The sequence below is a fragment of the Leopardus geoffroyi genome, chromosome C3 (genome assembly GCF_018350155.1).
Source record: "Leopardus geoffroyi isolate Oge1 chromosome C3, O.geoffroyi_Oge1_pat1.0, whole genome shotgun sequence".
Classification (NCBI taxonomy): domain Eukaryota; kingdom Metazoa; phylum Chordata; class Mammalia; order Carnivora; family Felidae; genus Leopardus; species Leopardus geoffroyi.
In genome coordinates this window covers 27282373-27298995 of record NC_059338.1, presented here as the reverse complement: position 1 = coordinate 27298995, position 16623 = coordinate 27282373, and the positions used below count along the sequence as shown (strand labels likewise).

Sequence of the window (16623 nt, the reverse complement as noted above, 5' to 3'; positions counted from 1 at the left end):
GTGCCAACAAGAGGATGAGAGGTGGAGACATGTTGGCCGAAACATGGCCTTTGACCTGTATTCGGTCCCCTCTCAAGTCTGCTCTCATCTCCTTTGTAGAAAATGATGAAAGACAATAACCTGGTGCGGCACCTGGATGCTTGTGAGACAATGGGCAACGCCACAGCCATTTGCTCTGATAAGACCGGCACGTTGACCATGAACCGCATGACCGTGGTACAGGCTTATATTGGAGACACCCATTACCATCAGATCCCGAGCCCTGATGTCCTCCTGCCCAAGGTCCTGGACCTTATTGTCAATGGCATTTCTATCAACAGTGCCTATACCTCCAAGATTCTGGTAAGCTCTCCCTTTGCCTGGACACTTCGAACGGGGTGGTCGGAAGGGACCGTCAATCTCCTCTGGACAGAGCAATTGTCTCTTGTTTGTTCTGCCTCAATTGCCATCCCCCGTCACGTTTCCTACTCCTCACTGAACGTGTTTGGCGTGACTAGGGAATGATCCATGGGAGGAGAGCGGAGGTGGGGAGGCAGGTAGAAATCTACGGCCATGAAGCGCCCACCAGGCACCATCTGAGGGCGGAATCTCTGGAAGAGACCTCGTGCTGGTAGCGGAATTGGGCTTACCAGGAAGAAAGTACATATTGTCCAGAAACTCAGAGAGGGGGTTAGAATGAGACCCGCACAGGGTGAGATTCCAGCACCACCCCCAGGGTAAATGGAGCCCCGGACGGCCCAGCGACCACAGTCGCCCCTGCCCACTGCCCGCTTACCCTTGGGAAGAAAACGCATGAAAGTTTTGTCCTTTCCTTCCTCAGCTCTCTCCCTAGTCGAGGCCCGTTACTCAAATGCCACGTATGATTTTTCTCTCAGCCTCCGGAGAAGGAGGGAGGTCTGCCGCGGCAGGTGGGCAGCAAGACCGAATGCGCTCTGCTGGGCTTTGTCACAGACCTGAAGCAGGATTACCATGCGGTGCGCAATGAGGTGCCCGAGGAGAAGCTCTACAAGGTGTACACCTTCAACTCGGTGCGCAAATCCATGAGCACGGTCATCGAGAAGCCCAGCGGGGGCTACCGCATGTACAGCAAGGGCGCCTCGGAGATCATCTTGCGCAAGTGAGCACTTCCTTCCCCCGCTTCTCCTTCCCTGCGAAATCCTCCCCCCCAGGAAGGTCCGGGCAACCCGCGCCGTGCTGAGCCCCGCCGAATGATACGTGAGCCCCGCTTCGGGGCGGTGACCGCAGAACCAATATCTGAGCGCTTGCTCGGGGCCACGCAGTTTTCACGTGCCTTTGGGTGGCCTGTTCCATTTAATCTTCACAGCTCAGTGCAGCAGATACTGTTGTTATCCCCCCTTTACAGGTGAGAAAACAGAGGTCCCGGGAGGTGAAGTAACTTGCTCAAGGTGATACAGCTAAGAGTGGCGCAGCCAGGATTCAGACCGCAATGATCCAAGCTCTCGTTTGCTAGCCTGAAAACAGAATAATGCCCATGGGGTTCCTATGATTAAATGGTTCAATGTAACTTTGGCCTATGTCAGAGACGTTGTGAGCTCGGATCTAGATCGCCACAACAGAGTGAGGCAAATGAATCTTTTTGATTCCCCAGTGCATATACGGCTCATGCTTACACTAGACTGGAGTCTATTGAGGGTGCCATAGCATGATGTGTATATATATGTATATATATATATATATATATATATATATATATATACACATACATATATATATGTATATACATAGATATATGTATATATATATATACATATATATATGTATGTATATATATATATAACATACTTTATTTTATAAATACTTTATTGCTAAAAGAATGCTAACCATCATCTGAGCTTTAGTGGTCATAATCTGTTTTTTTTCATGTTTATTGATTTATTTTGAGACAGAGAGAGTGTGTGTGCATGCATGCATGAGTTAGGGAGGGGCAGAGAGAGAGGGAGAGAAAGAATCCCGAGCGGGCTCTGCACAGAGCCTGATGCAGGACTCAATCCCATGAACCGTGAACTCATGACCTGAGCTGAAATTAAGAGTCAGATGCTTAACTGACTGAGCCACCCAGGCGCCCCTAGTGATCATAATGTTTTTGCTGGTGGAGGCTCTTTCCTCGATGTTGATGACTGCTGACTGATCAGGGCAGTGGGTGCTGAAGGTTGGGGTGGCTGTGGCAGTTTCTTAAAATAAGACGGTGAAGTGTGCCGCATAGATTGGCTCTTTTCATGAACAATTTCTCTATAGCATGAGATGCTATATAGAGATGCTATTTGATAGCATTTTACCCACAGTAAAACTTCTTTCAGAATTAGAGTTACTTCCCCTCAAACCCTGCCACTGCTTTATCAACTAAGCTTATGTACTATTCTGAATCCTTTATTGTCATTCAACGATCTTCACGGCATCTTCATCAAGAGTAGGTTCCATCTCAAGAAATTTTCTTTGCTCATCCGCTAGAAGCAACTCCTCATCTGTCCGTGTTTGATCGCGAGATCACAGTCATTCAGTCCCATCTTCAGGCTCCACTGCTCCTTCCAGTTCTCTTGCTATCTCCACCACATCTGCAATGAATTCCTCCCCTAAAGTCTCGAACCCTGAGGGTCAAAGTCATCCATGAGGGTTGGAATCAATTGCTTCCAAACTGCTGTTCATGTTGATATGCAGGCCTCTTCCCATAAGTCATGAATGTTCTTAATGGCATTTGGAAGGAGGTTTCCATTTACTTTGCCCAGATCCACCAGAGGAATCTCTATCGATAACCTTACAAAATGTGTTTCTTAAATAATAAGCCTTGAAAGTCGAAATTACTCCTTGATTCATGGGCTGCAGAATGGATGTTGTGTTAGCAGGCATGAAAACAACATTAATCTCGTTGGACATCTCCATCAGAGTTCCTGGGTGACCAGGTGTATTGTCAATGAGCAGTCATATTTTCAAAGGAGTCTTTTTCTGGGCAGCAGCTCTCAACGGTGGACTTAAAATATTCAGTAAGCCTTGTTATAAACAGATGTGCTGCCATCCAAGCTTTGTTGTTCCGTTTAGAGAGCACAGACAGAATAGATTTAGCATAATTCTTCAGGGCCCTGGGATTTTCAGAATGGTAAATGAGCATTAGCTTCAATGTAAATTCACCAGCTGCATTAGCTACTAACGAGCAAGTAAGGCTGTCCTTTGAAACTCTGGAACCCAGGCACTGACTTCTCTCTAGCTGTGAAAGTCCTGGATGGCATCTTCTTACAGTATGAGGCTGTTGCGTCTACACGGAAAAGCTGCTGTTCAGTGTAGCCACCTTCGTTAATCATCTGAGCTAGTCCTTCTGGAGAACTCGCTGCATGTGGCTGTCTGGTTTTCCCAACACCGTTATTCTACATCAGCACTTGCATTTTTATATTATGGAGATCTCCGCTTTCCTTAGACCTCATGACCCAACCTCTGCTATCTTCAGACTTTTCTTCTGCAGCTTTTTCACCTCTCTTAGCCTTGATAACATTTAAGAGAGTTAGGGCCTTGCTCTGGATTCGGCTTTGGTTTATGGGGCCGTTGTGGCTGGTTTCGTCTTCTATCCAGACCGTTCAAACTCGCTTCATATCAGCAACAAGGCTGTTTCACGCGCTTACCACTTGGGCTTCGCGGAAACAGTCTTTTTCGTTTCTTCTAAGAACCTTTCCTTTGCATTCACAGCTTGGCTATTTGGCACCAGAGGCCTAACATTCAGCCTCTCCCGGCTTTCCACATGCCTTCCTCATCAAGCTTAATCATTTCTAGGTTCTGATTTAAAGTGAGAGATGTGCACCTCTCCCTTTCACTTGAGCACTTAAGAGGCCACTGTAGAGTTATTAGTGGCCTAATTTCAATATTGTTGTCTCTCAGGGGATAGGGAGAGAGACGGGGAAAGAGCTGGGCAGGGGAGTCAGAACACACACAACATTATCGATTAAATTTGCTGTCTTACATGCGCGCGACTCTTGATGTCCCAAAACAATTACAATAGTAACATCAAAACTCACTGGTCCCAGATCACCATAGCAAATATAATAATAACGAAAAAGTTGAAAGTATTGTGAAACTTACCAAAACGTAACTCAGAGACAGGAAGTGGACAAATGCCGTTAGAAAATTGGTGCCAACAGACTTGCTGGATGCAGGGTTGCTACAAACCTTCAGTTTGTAAAAAACAAAACAAAACAAAACAAAACAAAACGAGGCATGCCTGTACAGAAAATGCCTGGCACACAGCAAGTACTAGAAATGGTGCCTCTATGTTCCGTTTTCCTTCTCGCGCTCAGTTCTGATTATAGAAAGTTGCCTAAGTTAATCAACGTGGCTAGGCTATTCGCAGGTCATTAAAGGTCAGGCGTAGGCATAGGGCCAGTAGCTGAATTAACCAGTGCCTCTAGTTGGCTGCTAATTAGCCACTCTCCTTCAATAAGCACATTCCCGTGGAACACGCCCTATGCACTGAGGACTATTCTAGGTCACGGGAATTAAAACTGTCTCTCCACCTTTGAGAAGTTCAAAAGAGCAGGTGATCCACAAAGGACTTCACATATGAGTAGGGACAGATGGTAGGGGGGAACGGCACCTTCTGCTTACGTGGACCTTATCCGCCTACACACCTCCCCACCTTGGAAAAAGGGACTCAGCTGGGGGAGAGGGATGAGAGATTTCTGGCCTCAGAACAGCGTCTGGCCTCAGAACAGTTGCCAGAATGTCTGCAGGTGACCGTAGAGACATATTGGGTGAGACGGGGTGCTGCTTCCTGACCGTGTGCCTCCCCAGGTGCAATCGAATCCTGGACAAGAAAGGGGAAGTGGTGCCGTTCAAGAACAAGGACCGAGATGAGATAGTGCGCACTGTCATCGAGCCCATGGCCTGTGAGGGCCTCCGAACTATCTGCATAGCTTACCGGGATTTCAATGACGGAGAGCCCCCGTGGGACAACGAGAGTGAGATCCTCACCGAACTGACCTGCGTCGCGGTGGTGGGCATTGAGGACCCCGTGCGCCCAGAGGTGAGGCTTTGGCTTGGCCAAAGGGTAAGAAAACATGAATGGAAGTCTTCCAACAGCCCCTGGCGCGTGTGCGAGCTGAGCACGGTCTAACGGGAAGCCACCCGGGAGTCACAGGAACTGGGGTACTGGTTCCATTTCTAGCTGTGACCCCAGGCGTGTTACCTAACAGCTTCTCACTTGCAGGGATGGATGTTCCCAGGCTTCCAGCTTCACAAAACCGCTTTAGAGTGCTGAACTGCTAGAAGGTGCCGTTCTGATGGTTAATGCCGTCTGAGGGGTGAGAAGTGTAGGTTTCACTGAGCTTATGATTTGATACCTGGAACAGCCAGGAGGCTGAGTTAACTGGGACACCATCCCCGCCTCCAGCCGCCTTCTTTCAAGCAACACATTCTTGTTGAGCGCCCCTAGGGTAGCTGAACACTATTCTAGACGCTAAGGCATCGGAAAAAGTCTCTGCTCGAAAGAAATTCAGACAGATGGACTGTTAGTTGTCAAGGCCCCCAGGCAGGAGAGGGCAGCATGCATTGGGGAAACTGCAAAGAACTGATATGGTTGGAGTATGGGCCAGGGGGGTGGAGAATGGCAAAAAACGTCTGCTAGGGAGGAAGACAGTGGCCAGATCTCAAAGGGCTGTGTATATGCCCTGCTAAGGAGTCTAGATCGCAGGGAGAATAAGCTTTCACACCCAGCTCCTGAAGCAAATTTCCTCTTCAACTCAAGTTACACTAAAAGGCAAATTCAAATGTAGTACCGTGGGTAGGACAGAAGTGAGGTGACACCGGACAATATAAAAATGACCGGACGTAGCCAGTGCCCCGTGGCACTGCTCCTGGGGTACCTGTCTCCTGTGTACAGTGAAGGGACCCTGAACGGGGACAGCCTAGCAGGCCTCACGACCCCACCTCCTCCTTTCCCCTTGCCTTACTCTCCATAGGTCCCAGATGCTATCGCCAAATGCAAACAAGCTGGCATCACTGTCAGAATGGTGACCGGTGACAACATCAACACAGCCCGGGCCATCGCCACCAAATGTGGCATTGTCACACCTGGGGATGACTTCTTGTGCTTAGAAGGCAAAGAGTTCAACCGACTTATCCGCAACGAGAAGGGCGAGGTGGGTCGCGGGCGGGAAGCCTGGGTCTCGTGTGGCGCAGCTGGGACGCGCGGGAGAAAGCAGCTGGCTTTTGTTGTGGTGGTCGTGTGTTTGTTTTTGTTTGGTTTTTGTTTTTTGGAAGATCTAATCGGCTTTATTAAATGGTTTCATGAATCGGGCAGCAGCCCATAGAGGAGGGAGGGGAAGCTGTGAGGAGTTGTACCGCCAAGTGGGTGGTTTTTAAACTAAAATCTATTCATAGCGAGACGTTCCTTCTACCAAAGCTGCTCAGGGGGTAAAACTGCGAGTTTCCTTTCTCCTCGTTATCTTCATTCATAAGCTAACTTTGGAGACAGCCTCACTAACTTTCCACGTCTTCCCGATTTTTTTCAGTTAAGGAGTGATTTTGTACTGATTTCCCTCCATCCTCACCCTCCTGTGTCACCACCCTGTGACTAATGCTGGCACAGGTTTGTAAGAGGATGTGGTCTGGGTGTGAAGCAGACCAGAGCTTCCTGGTCTACATAGAAACCACACCTAAGACCTTAGAAGCACTTTAGCCCCTGGAGCCAACAGCTAACCCCTGCCCACCTCCTGTCAAGGCTCCAAGAAATAGGGGATTGGCTCCCCAGTAGGGAACTGGGAGGAAAAAAGAGACATGCGGAGCCTGAATGGTCACCATCAATGAATCTGCCCTTGGAGACTCAGCTGGATGTTTCATGTCCCGTGGAGGCCATGGTCGCAGCCGCCATGGGCCATGGAATGCCAGCTCCCCCAGAATCTCAGAGCGTGGGGAGAAGTAAGCTTCTTCTGGATGACTATTCTGGGCTTGCCTGACCTGGTGTGGTCTCACGTTGGCAGGTGGAGCAAGAGAAGCTGGACAAGATCTGGCCTAAGCTTCGAGTCTTGGCGCGATCGTCCCCCACTGACAAGCACACCCTGGTAAAAGGTAAGCTTGGCTGCTGGCCAGGTACCTGGGGCAGAAGACGGCAGTCTGGGGCAGGGCAGACGAGGACCGTTGGCCAAAGGAACTCTCCTGTCCTGAACAGGAAGGTCCCAGGAGAGCTCTCCAGCTCGTGGGGGGAACAGACAGCTTAGCCAACATCTGTAGTCAACACATTTAATAAATTTGTTTTTAAACATCATATCTTGGGGCACCTGGGTGGCTCAGTCGGTTAAGCGTCCGACTTCGGCTCCGGTCACGATCTCACGGTTCGTGGGTTCGAGCCCCGCGTCGGGCTCTGTGCTGACAGCTCAGAGCCTGGAGCCTCCTGCTTCGGGCTCTGTGTCTCCCTCTCTCTCTCTGCCCCTCCCTCACGGTGCTCTGTCTGTCTCTCACAGGTGAATAAATGTTAAAAAAAAAAAAATTTTTTTTTTAGTAAATAAATAAATAAAATAGACACCATACCTTATTCGACCAGGGCAGGTTAAATGATTCCCATTTTGCACATAAGGAAGTTCGAGGCTGGGAAGACGAGTAGCTTACCCAAATTGGCCAACTGGTAAATGCAAGTGGTACAGTTCAACCCCCAGGTCTCTGTCCTTAATTCAACCGGTGCTTCTCCACCAAACACCAGCTGCCTTAGGGCCCTTGGGCTGCCACAGGCTACCTGATAAAGACAGACTCGTAGGTCAAGGTGCCACCTGTGAAACAATTCACAGCCCTGGGGTGATGCTGTAGAACTTCCAGCATAGAGAAGAAAGAAGGAAAAAACAAAGTAGAAAGGGAGATGGTCCCACACACACACACACACACACACACACTCACACTTGGGCACCAGCCTGGACGCCAGAGAAAAGGCATCCAGGTATCATGTATGTGCATGTAGATGTGTGCACGTGTGTGCATGCTGGTGTCCAACTCTGACCTCCCGACCTTTCTCCTGTCTTCTCCTTGGTCGGAAGAAGCCAGCCTCCTGGGAAGTATCATTTTCTGCTTTAACTCTTCCCCCCCCCCGTTGTTTTGCTTCCTCTTCCTGCTCAGGGAGCGCATGGCCCTCGCTGGCTGAGATGGAATGGAAGGATGGCTGGGCTTCCCCAGCTGGCTTCGGGACCCTGCAAGGCGTTTCCTCTCTCTGGGTTTCAGTTTTCTCCTCTGGAGGATGATGGGAGTGGCATAGATGGTCTGGATCCTCTCCAGCCTTCTGAGTCTATACCACCTGTGGCTTCAGGCTGGCTGTCACTGTGCCCTTTGCTCCTCCCTCTTCAAAGTGCTAGGCCTCCTGGCCTTGGAGGCTGAGACACTGCTCTCCTCCGACCACCAGAGGGCAGGAGTGCACCGTCTGCTCTCATTGCCAGAGTGGCTGCCCAAGACCGGATCAGTCCACCTCACCTGGTCTTCACCCCCCCTTCCTGTGGTTGTTTTCAGCTAGTAGCTGCACTTCTGTTTGTAAATTACCTGTGTTTACATGCCTGCTGCCACATGGAAGGCTGGACAAGGTGCTCCTCTAGCCTTTCCTTACCTCAGATGCCTGCACAGAACAAGGCAAAGCAGTAGCAGCTTCTCAGGAACTGACAGATCTGTCAGGGCTCAGAAGGATGGTTACACTTTCAACATGCTATCAAGTGAGCTTGTAACCCACAAAATAAAAAAGAAAGGAAAGAAAGGGTGGTGGTAGCAGGGACCAGGGAGGAAAACCCCAAAAGCACCTTCGAGGGGAGCAGAGGACTGAGATGGCCCATGTGGACTCACCGGGGTGTGTCTGTTTCTCCCAGGCATCATCGACAGCACTGTTGGGGAACAGCGACAGGTGGTGGCTGTCACTGGCGATGGCACGAATGATGGTCCGGCCCTGAAGAAAGCAGATGTTGGCTTTGCCATGGTAAGCAGCTCAGTACACCGTCTCTCTGCCTGCAGGCCGCCTTCTCCATCAGGAAGCCAGGACAGGCTCCTCGTAGCCTGCCGCTTCCTGTGCCTCCACGTCCCACACTGCGCTCTTTTTTCTGACTCTGTCTCTCCTAACAACCCAGCCAGTGAGAGTATGTGTAGGGGGAGAGCCATCAAGTGTGAAGACTAGACGACACAGGCAGGGAAACCACGACGTATTCCTTCGCCAGCACTGTTCATCACTCTGCTTTACGCTCGTGAGGCCAAGCGCATCAGAAGCACTTGGAGAGTTTATTTAAAATCGCATATTCCAAGGTTCCACATTTGGATATCTTGATTCAGTAGCACATGGGTGGGTCCCAGAAATGTTTGGCTTTTCCTAGCAGGCACAACTGGTTCATTCTGACATTCCAGCAAATGTAGAAACCCCCAAATTGCAAATGTCATTCTCACACTCAAGTAGCTTATGATTGTAAGCCTCCCATATGTATTGCACTATTGGTGATTTTTTTAAGCCGTGGAAGGATATTCAAGAATAATCCGTGTTTGGGGTGCTGTCTTTAAAAGCAACCAAAAGGGGCACCCGGGTGGCTCAGTTGGTTAAGCATCCGACTTCGGCTCAGGTCATGATCTCACGGTTTGTGAGTTCGAGCCCTGCGTCGGGCACTGTGCTGACAGCTCAGGGCCTGGAGCCTGCTTTGGATTTTATGTCTCCTTCTCTCTGTGCCCCTCCCCTGTTTACTCTCTCTCTCTCTGTCTCTCTCTCTCAAAAATAAGCATTAAAAGAAAACCACTTAACTATTTTTTTAATACCATTATGAACTCATGGACTTAAGTATACTTGATGTGTTTTGATCCATTGCCCTTGTTGTTATTTTGACATTCACATTGACCCATCATTAGCCTCATGAATATTGCTGGGTCTTTAGATACAACGGCAATTGTCTTTAATACCTTACTTGGTTTCTGGCATGATAAAAGGTTCCAGAATCATCATGCATATTTCTCGTCCTGCCTGGAATCATCCATTTCTCAAAGGAGTCCTGCTTTTTGGTGAGAAATGGTATTTAGAGAACACAGTCTACATGTCAGGGTGTTCCTGACTACTGAGTAATTCCTTGTTTCTAGATCTTTTCAATGGGCAAAGCGAGGAAATGTATCTTTTATGCCTCTTTTTTTTGTTTTTGTGTTTCTTTGTTTTAAAGTAAAATACTTCATGAATCCATATTGGTATTTCCAAAGCAAATTTAGAATTATAGAACTCTAACTTGCTAATTTTATTTAACTTCCTCGATTTTATATTTATATCTCTTAAGCTGAAAATTCCGATCCTAATGTCATTAACATAATCATAATTTGCTTTACCCTAAAATATAGGTGATAGTCTCAAAAGAGCAATAATAATACAATTACTCTACTACAAACAGTTCAAGATCTTTCTTACAGTTCTTTTTTTATCCTGGAGGTATATTCTACCAGGTTCCGCCATCAAGGGACTATGTCTTTCAAACTGTCGTTTGGAACTTTTTTTTTTTTTAATTTTTTTTTTAATGTTTGTTTATTTTTGAGAGACAGAGAGAGACAGAGTGTGAGCGGGGGAGGGGCAGAGAGAGAGAGAAAGATACAGAATCTGAAGAGTCTCCAGGCGCTGAGCTGTCAGCACAGAGCCCGACGCGGGGCTCGAACCCATGGACCGCGAGATCATGACCTGAGCGGAAGTCGGACGCTTAACCGACTGAGCCACCCGGGCGCCCCTGGAACATTTTTCCTTTGTGTAGTTGTGCTACCAACTGGTTATACCAGTTCATTTATATCGTGTTGCTTTGCCTTTTGGAAATTGCTTTTTAAACTTAATTTCATTTTTTACTCATATAAAGTAGTTCTCAGGTCTCCGTCTCAGGTCAAATATACAAAACAAGGTCTACACCAAGAAATCCAGCTTCTGGGGGCTCCTGGGTGGCTCAGTCGGTTAAGCGGCCGACTTCCGCTCAGGTCATGATCTCGAGGTCCGTGAGTTCGAGCCCCGCGTCGGGCTCTGTGCTGACAGCTAGAGCCTGGAGCCTGTTTCGGATTCTGTGTCTCCCTCTCTCTCTGACCCTCCCCCGTTCATGCTCTGTCTCTCTCTGTCCCAAAAATAAATAAACGTTAAAAAAAAAATTTTTTTTTAATAAAAAAAAAAAAGAAACCCAGCTTCTGCTCCCCTCCACCCCGTTTCCTCCCCTCTTAACCCTAAGTAACTTCTCTTGTTTTTGGTGTATCCTTTGTTTGCTCCTTTAAAACATAATCAAACACGTAATATGTTTGTATCCCATTCTCTTAGCTGAGTGATATTATCTATACTACCATCTATGCTTATCTATTTACACACCATACACTCTTTCTTTCGCATTGCTTTTTCACTTCATGTAACCTGGAGATTATTCCATAGTAGTAAGTACATAGAGTCCTCCTTCCTTTTTCTCCCCCTTTTTACAGCGCATGTTATGGCATTGTGTGGATTTATTAGAGAACTTTTTGATGGGGAAACTGACTGGTATAGTCTATGACAGGTATTTGTTTATTGCAATCCGAAAGGGAATATATTATTACCTGGTAAAGAGAACAAAATCATCTACTACTAGAAGCCCAGTTAATGAATACACTCCTCTATGGATTGTAGGATTTGCAAGACTTGGGATAGAAGTATGGGCTGGTGGTGTTAGGGATGGTTTTGCAAAGCAAGTAGGGCTTAATTGCAAGGACCATTGACAACCGATGAGATTTAAATGGATGAGGAAGGAGGATGTTCCAGGTTTAAGGAAATGGTGTAAGTAGAAGTCCATATTGAAGAAGTGAATTAGAGATTCAGAGAACTGTGAATAAACCAGTGGGTTTTGAGCAGAAAGATTAGATAGGAGTAGGCTGGAGAACGAATCCATCCGAGTTCACCTGTTGAGGGCTTTGACTGTCAGTCTAGAAGAGTTACTGTTTCTAAAAGCACAGCTTTCAACCACTGATAATGTCTCTTCAGAAACCTTTAGTGGTTCCCCAGGAAGAGAATTTTGAACAAGGATAGGACATCTGAACTGTGCTGCCAGACTCTCCTCCTGGAAAAAAAAGTAAGGTGACTTAGAGGTGGGGGGGGGGGGGAGGGACAAGGACTTGAGTGAAATACTAGCAGCAGCAAAAGAAGTATAAGGATTTAGGGGCACCTGGCTGGCTCAGTCAGTGGAGCTTGCGACTCTTAATCTCAGGGTTGTGAGTTCGAGCCCCACGTTGAGGGTAGCGATGACCTAAAAATAAAATCTTTAAAAAAAAAAAAAAGAAAGAAATGTATGAATTTGGAGGTAAAATAGATAGGACGTGTTCCCTATCCTTTCCTTCATTTCTAAGGTGGGGGAGTAGGAGAGAAGGGAGAAAGGAATATCAAAAGATAACTGTCATTTCCAGCCTGGGTTCAGGAGTAACACGGTGGCATCAGACCCCAGCCCTGTTTTCTGTGGACTGACAACGTCACATTTTCCCTTGATCTTTGGAAGCGAGAACTCAAAATACGCTGGCTTGGTTATTAGCAAGGCAAGTGCGCCCTCTGGCGTTTCTGCCTGGTCCAGAAGCTTCTTGGAGGTCACGAACTGCAGCCCTGGTCCAGAACGTAGATAAGCTCTGCTTTAACCAGTTTCTCACTGTTCTCCTTCCCTTTCTTCCTCAGGGTATTGCAGGCACGGATGTGGCAAAGGAGGCATCAGACATCATCCTAACAGACGACAACTTCACCAGCATTGTGAAGGCAGTGATGTGGGGGCGAAACGTCTATGACAGCATCTCCAAGTTTCTGCAGTTCCAGCTCACTGTCAACGTGGTGGCCGTGATTGTGGCCTTCACCGGAGCCTGTATCACTCAGGTGAAAGGAGCGGAGTGCGGGGTGGGCGAGATGGGAGAGGTGAGGTGGGGGCTGGGGAACGCAGGAGGCGGGGTACTGTCTACTAAGGATTACGGACAAGACTTTCCCCGGTGGTGTTGGGGCAGAAGTTAGCTCTGCTGAGTCTCCATCTGCCCGTGTGGAAGGATGGTAACTCATCTACCATTAATTAGCACATCCTTGTCAGCCGCTGTGATGGGTACTCCTATGTGTTATCTCTCTTCTTCAAAAGCAGTCTTGGAAAGTGGGTATTCTCTCCATTTTACAGGTGAGGAAACCAAGGCTCAAAGAGGTTAAGTAACTTTCTCAAGGTCACTCAGCTAAGAAATGGCCAGATCCAAAGTCTGGGTGGATAGTGGGAGCTAGGCCATTGCAGGGGCAAAGGTGAGGCTGAGGAGGGAGGTAGGGGGTGTTTTCCAAGGAAAGCTAAAAGGACTGGTTCTTCTTCCCACCAGGATTCCCCACTGAAAGCCGTGCAGATGTTGTGGGTTAACCTAATCATGGACACTTTTGCCTCCTTGGCCCTGGCCACTGAGCCTCCTACAGAGTCTCTGTTGAAGCGTCGCCCCTATGGCCGCAATAAGCCTCTGATCTCACGTACTATGATGAAGAACATCTTGGGCCACGCAGTCTATCAGCTCACTGTCATCTTTTTCCTTGTCTTTGCCGGTGAGCCGAGGGTGAGGCTGGGGCTGGGGGAAGGGTCGGAGGGCTAAATGGAGATGGGGGCAGAGAATGGCCCGGGGAAAGAAGGTAGCAATGGTGCACACTGAGCACAAGACTGGGAGTGATAACAGCTGCGTTTACTGAGTGTGTCCTCTCTTCCCACTACCTGGCACATTATGCTATTTGATGTACCCCTCTCAAGAATTTCACAAGGGTGGGGGTGCCCGGGGGGCTCAGTCGGTTGAGCGGCTGACTTCGGCTCAGGTCATGATCTCGCGGTGTGTGAGTTCGAGCCCCGCGTCGGGCTCTGCGCTGACAGCTCGGAGCCTGGAGCCCGCTTCAGGCCCTGTGTCCCCTCTTCTCTCTGCCCCTCCCCTGCTCGTGCTCTCTCTCTGTCTCTCAATAATAAATAAACGTTGAAAAAAAAATTAAAAAAAAGAAAAAGAATTTCACAAGGGTGGCTTTCTATAGCTTTTTTTTTTTTTTTTTTTTTTTTATAGATTATAAAAACCGAAGCTCAGGTCACATAATGAATAAATAATGGTACTAAGGTCAAACCTGTGTCTGCCCTGACCCTGGTCCACAGTTTTACCACCACACTGCACTACAAGAAGTCGAAATCAATGGAGCAAACTGAGAAAGAGGGTCAGATGCGTTGAGATGAGAACTAACACTTAGAAGTATTTGATAACTAGTGTAGCTCAGATACTAACCTGTTAGAACGGACACCGGCCGTCAGCAAGCAGTTTGGCCATGCCAGCGTGTTCTGACTCAACCTGAGCCCTCGTGGAGCTCACACTTCCCCCACTAATGCTTCCTTCTTCCCCACTAGGCGAGAAATTCTTTGACATCGACAGCGGGAGGAAGGCGCCTCTCCATTCCCCACCCAGCCAACACTACACCATTATTTTCAACACCTTTGTGCTGATGCAGCTCTTCAACGAAATCAACTCCCGCAAGATCCACGGAGAGAGGAATGTCTTTGCAGGCATCTTCCGCAACCTCATCTTCTGCTGTGTGGTCTTGGGCACGTTCATCAGCCAGGTGAGCCTCCAGCTGGAGTTGGGGTAGGAGGTCTGGGATGGCAAAGGCCAGAGGCTGGGAACAGGATTCCCTCGGTACACAGGAGAAGACATGAGGGAATGATGGGCACTCGGGCTGTAGATTGAACACTTTCGGATTCCCAGGTGGCTTCCATTTGCACATGGCTCAAGAACTAGAGCCTGCTGGGTCAGGTGCTCCAGGGCAAGGCAACGTGTTGGTAGCCAATCAAAGAAGACTTGTGGGATCCTTTGCTTATCTTTCTAAAACACAGAAATTTCACAAAGTGACCAAAGAGAGGGCCACTCTCCTAGGTCCTTTCCATGCCTCCTGCCAGCACGCGTGAAAGGTGCAAATACGTGCTGTACGGGGACCCCCTTGTCCCTGCCCCTTTGTTCACGAGGGGCTCGTGGCAGAAAATGCTGTGCAATTCACAGAGAAAGAGAAGTATGTGGTTCGCATGCAGTTGGCAATAAGCCTGACTTAGGCTCCTCTTGTAGAACTGGGGTCAAGGGCACAGTTGCCCTGGTGGTAAAAGGATTGGGTTCCTTCCTCCTTGCCCTAGTCAGAGGTAGACTAAAACATCTGCAGATGCAGGAGACTATGAGCTGGCCCTATGACAAAGGGCTCCTGAGTCTCTCCCAGCAGGTATCTCCCTTATTTGCCCCCCTCCTCAATTCCCCCTCTCCATCCCTTTGCCTTCTCTTTGTCACCCACCGGCTTTAGTCACAAGAAGCCTCCAGCCCCCCTGGATCGCCAGCTCGTCCCTTAATAATAGTCATAGTAACGATATCTGTCCCTCCATCGGAGTCTCTATAAAGACTGTGTCTCTCTTCCCTTCTCCCCTTCTGGTTTCCTTCCTTCTCCTTCTCCAACAAGCCGATCAGGGCTTGCACCACAGGGATCATGGGGCAGGGGTTGATGTGGCCATGACGGCCTTGGCTGGACAGCTAGCTACCTGTTACCCATCAACCTGACGGTAGGCTGCCTCTTTCTCGGTTCTAGATTCTCATTGTGGAATTCGGGGGTAAACCCTTCAGTTGCACGAAGCTCACCCTGTCTCAGTGGTTTTGGTGTCTCTTCATTGGCATCGGAGAACTGCTGTGGGGCCAGGTGAGTACCGGCAGGGTCGCCGTGTGGGTCCGCACAGCCGGCGACGCCCCTTCCTCTAGAGGAGATGGAACACGCACCGCGGGGACTCCCAGATCGTCCCCGTCATCTTCTCCTTCCCACCCCTCCCTACCCACAGCTTTCAAGATCTTCCCATCTTACAGGATCCCAGAGGGGACTGATCAGTGCCCACCCCTTCAGAGGCTTCGGATCTCTTCTCTAACCATGCCTAGAGACGGGCACGTCCCTTAGCTTCTCTGAGATGGGAGTGGAAATTGTCAATGGGATTTTGCTAAGAAGAAAAAAAAAATTGAGGGTCTTAGAAGCCGAAGAGTTTACCAAGGAGAAGTCTTTATTCTGATGAAGCCACAGTCTGGCTATGAGCTGTTGTGCTGACAGTTTTTGTCTGGTTGTTGTTGTTGTTGTTGTTGTTGTTTTTAATGTTTATTTTTGAGAGAGACAGGGTGTGAGTGGGGGAGGAGCAGAGAGAAAGAGGGAGACACCAAATCTGAAACAGGCTCCAGCTCTGAGCTGTCAGCACAGAGCCCGACACGGGGCTTGAACCCACCAACTGTTGAGATCATGACCTGAGCCAAAGTCGGACGCTTAACTGACTGAGCCACCCAGGCGCCCCACTGTGCGGACATAGTTAAGGGCTCCCCAGCATCCTGTTTTTCACCCCGACCTCATCTGGGTTGCATGCCTGACCCTCATCTAAGATACATCCAGACTCACAAGGTCTCTAGAGAAGCAGATCACACAGTTCAGAGCATAGATTCTGGTACCGGCCACCCGGGTTTGAATCCCCATCTCCCTTCTACAAACTGAATCACTTCGAGCAAGTGTCTTACCCACTCTGTGCCTCAGTTTCCTCACCTTAAGATAATAGGATCGGTGTTCATCGTTGTTGATCAGCCAATGACTTACAACAATGTCCAGGACCCATAAGTACCCCGTAAGAGTGA

The 16623-nt window shown here is 48.6% G+C and overlaps 1 protein-coding gene across 14 annotated transcripts in view; it reads left to right on the top strand.

Annotated features, from left to right (window-relative positions):
* ATP2B4 (ATPase plasma membrane Ca2+ transporting 4) overlaps positions 1-16623 on the top strand; it is a 98130-nt gene that overhangs the window by 67212 nt on the left and 14295 nt on the right. For 12 of the 14 annotated variants that reach the window (XM_045456399.1, XM_045456404.1, XM_045456394.1 and 9 more), the window contains 10 exons: positions 100-342; positions 876-1117; positions 4792-5023; positions 5958-6137; positions 6978-7065; positions 8832-8938; positions 12632-12823; positions 13297-13510; positions 14340-14551; positions 15554-15661. In XM_045456399.1, coding sequence (XP_045312355.1) covers positions 100-342; positions 876-1117; positions 4792-5023; positions 5958-6137; positions 6978-7065; positions 8832-8938; positions 12632-12823; positions 13297-13510; positions 14340-14551; positions 15554-15661 — 1818 coding nt within the window. The remainder of the gene's footprint in view (positions 1-99; positions 343-875; positions 1118-4791; positions 5024-5957; positions 6138-6977; positions 7066-8831; positions 8939-12631; positions 12824-13296; positions 13511-14339; positions 14552-15553; positions 15662-16623) is intronic. The other 2 variants (XM_045456402.1, XM_045456405.1) reach the window with 1 other exon arrangement.